The sequence below is a fragment of the Triticum urartu genome, chromosome 3 (assembly GCF_003073215.2).
Source record: "Triticum urartu cultivar G1812 chromosome 3, Tu2.1, whole genome shotgun sequence".
In the NCBI taxonomy this organism is placed as follows: domain Eukaryota; kingdom Viridiplantae; phylum Streptophyta; class Magnoliopsida; order Poales; family Poaceae; genus Triticum; species Triticum urartu.
In genome coordinates, this window is record NC_053024.1 from 547,447,441 (window position 1) to 547,450,599 (window position 3,159).

The window sequence follows — 3,159 nt, forward strand, 5'->3', positions numbered from 1 at the left end:
GAAGTGTGTTTCGCTGGGTATCTAGGGTACTAAAGTGGTTTCTCTTTTGAACTCTTCATTATGGTTGTAATAGTCGATGAAGAATCATATTTTACTAATTTTATCTGCAACTATCATAAGTGTATGACTTTTGGTTGTATGGGCATTATGTATAGTACTGTTTTCAGACGCTTCAGCTAAAACATTTTAATTTGAGATGGAATTGTGCTGCGAAGTGTATCTATCTTCTCTGTTGCCTATCATATAACCAGGTATTGCAGCGCGACATGAAGATCTTAGGGCTGAACAGTTGTAACATGGATAAATCTGAAGATCTCAGGGCTGCAAAAGTTGCAACATTGATAAACCTGACTGGTAACATCAGTTTTGCTACATGGTATAAAAACATGAACTAAACAGGGGACGTGGAGCCATCGTACGTACTATATCTTATCAGATGATTAAGGACGGGTATACATGGACAGGGCGAAACATACAATTCTGCATATTCTAATACATCATCGCCATCGTATATACTCATATCTATCTAAACAGCGCCCACACATAAACTCGCAACTTGCCCGGTTGACAAATGCACATGATGTTCTGTAGCTGGGGCTGGGGCTACAAGCGCTTAGAGTAACCAGAACCTGAGCACTTCTTGCAGAGTATCAGCCCTGCGTGACAAACATATAGCGGATTGTCAGAAGAGGTAACCGGGAAGACGAAATGAAGATAATTGAGCATTTTTTCCAGTTCACAATGAATCAGTGCTTGGTGATCTATTAACAGCTTTTGCACTCCAATGCGCAATGTGAAGGAAGGAAATGAAACAAGGTAAGAAGGCAACCTGCTCCCCTGCATACCCGGCATTCGACCACCCCGTTATCCGCCTTCATCTTGCCGTCATTGCAGAAGACGCACTTTGTGCCCCCTGCCCTAGGCACAACGGAAAACAATGCTTAGCAGTCTGCCCGTACGAATGTTTTGAGTGCCACATGCACAAAATGTCATAACCTCGCACAAAATGTCATAACCATAATACATTACGGTAAAACGAACAACTTAGTTGAATTTTATATGCTCCATTCGTTTTGTTTCTTCCGTATGACTAGTTAGTTTGTTCAAATTTACAAACTGAAGTCACAGATTGGCCATAGATGATACAGTACATCACTAGTTGGATAGGGTGTAAATGTGCAAAGCTTCAGCTCTAGTACAAATCGCGAAGCAATGCATCTGCGGAGCAATTTCATTTCCAAAACTGATCAAGAGAAGAGACGAGAGGAAGTACCATTTCCAGCACACCGGTCGCACGGAACAGGGTCACCCTGCGAACGAGAAGGAAACGAAATCACACTTCGCAACAGCCACTCGTCGCTTATCGCTAAGAAACAGAGAGAGGAGGAGGCACGGCGCGGAGACCTTAAGGCCGAGGACGAGAGACAGTGAGACCGCGGCGACGACGGAGGCGGCGATGATGAATGTCTGCGTGTCGACCGGACCCAGCAGCTGGGCGCCTCCGTAGGCTGCTGCGGCGGCGACGCGGGGCCGGGAAGGAGGGGCGTGGGGCGTGGGTGGGAAGGGAGGTGCCTTGTGCCGCCTGGAAAGGAGGCTTGGCGGAGGTGCAGAGGCTGTGGAGGAGGGTAGGCGAAAGGAGGGGCACGACGAGGCGGGCCGGAGAAGGGACGCCATGGAAGAAGCACCGGGCGCAACAACGGGGGAAGGTAAAGGAGGAGAGGACTGTGGGTATTTGGTTTGCCCCCAACCCGTTCGACCAAAGGGGTTAATTGCACATTGGTATCATATAATTGTAGCTAGGATAATCCATTGTGGAAGTACCTTTCTACACCCAGGAGCAAATGCTCCTGGTATGAATAGTAAAATTTAAAAATAGAAAAAATGTTCAAAAAATTCTGAGATTTTTTTGTGACATACTTTCACAAATGTTTGTTGTGCACGTAAAATTTCATTGCGAAATCACATTGGTGGAAGGCGTGCCAAAAAAACAAAATCAGAGCTCTAAAATGCTTTTGTAAGTAACATTTTCAGAGTATCGATTTTGTTTTTTTTACCACGCCTTCCATCAATGTGATTTTGCGATGAAATTTTGTAGGCACAACAAACATTTGTGAAAGTATGGCACAAAAAAAATTCAGAATTTTTTGAATTGTTTTTGAATTTATTTGATTTTACTGTTCACTCCAGGAGCATGTGCTCCTGGGTGTACAAACTCCACATCCAATGCATTGCCACTACTTTACATTTTGTTTACTTCAGTATCAAGTCTGGGGAGATCCGCGTTTAAACGAGTTTTGACAGGGAAACTGACCAGTGAGGCCCGCCTATTAGGAATCGACGGTGGCGGATACTCTAGTTATGCTAGCTCCAGCGATGACGACGAGTTCTTGGAGCAGATGTTGTCCATGGTGCAGCGGGCGAGGCCGGCGCACATTTGGGTGACCACAAGAGGCTCACTGAGATCATACACAACTGGCTCTTCATATACAATTGCTCCTCCCACGGCTGAGCCATGGTCGCACGTCAAGTGCAGTGGCATTAGCGGCGCTGAAGCGATTTTTACGGGATTAAACTATCGACTGCCTCTTTCCTTCCTTATTTTCAGTAGTTTCATTCTTACAGATTTTCTCTCTTTACTTCCTTAATTCGAGGATAGGATTCGATTTTGCTTCCTTAATTTCAGCAGCAGGGTTCATCCTAATTTTCTCTCTTTCCGCCCGGACGACTTATTTCCTTATTATTCTCTTTCCAATCCTGTAGAGGAATGGAACAGCGGCTTATTCTCCTTTCCTTCCATATTTATCCGAACATGACAAATTATTTCCTTCCTTATTAACTCATGAGAAGGCTCCTTGATACCTAGAAAATTCAAAGACGTATTTAAATTGAGAGGATTGCGTGCAAGGGAGCGAGGTGGGACTAATATATGAATCAAGCTTTCCTTACAACACATAGTGCAAGGTAGCATAGCTGGTCGTGACAGTAGTTGTTTGCCATCAAGTCATGAGTTCAAATCACCAAACCAACCACTATGATGTGGCGTATGAAAAATCTTGGACAGGCAGAAATTTTAGTACCACCTTATATATTCTTAAACTATATAATATAAGAGCGATGCCGATGGACCAAAATCAGACAAAATTATAGTGGTAAGAAGCG

At 44.3% G+C, this 3,159-nt stretch overlaps 1 protein-coding gene across 1 annotated transcript; it reads right to left on the reverse strand.

The window, feature by feature from the left end:
* Positions 1 to 315: 315 nt before the first annotated feature.
* On the reverse strand, positions 316 to 1,769 carry LOC125544923 (protein BUNDLE SHEATH DEFECTIVE 2, chloroplastic-like). Its single transcript, XM_048708707.1, has 4 exons — positions 1,405 to 1,769; positions 1,274 to 1,310; positions 830 to 913; positions 316 to 656 (listed from the first exon to the last, which is right to left on the reverse strand). Exons 1-4 carry the CDS (start codon positions 1,672 to 1,674, stop codon positions 604 to 606), a joined length of 444 nt encoding a protein of 147 aa, XP_048564664.1. The 5' UTR covers positions 1,675 to 1,769; the 3' UTR covers positions 316 to 603.
* Positions 1,770 to 3,159: the final 1,390 nt, after the last annotated feature.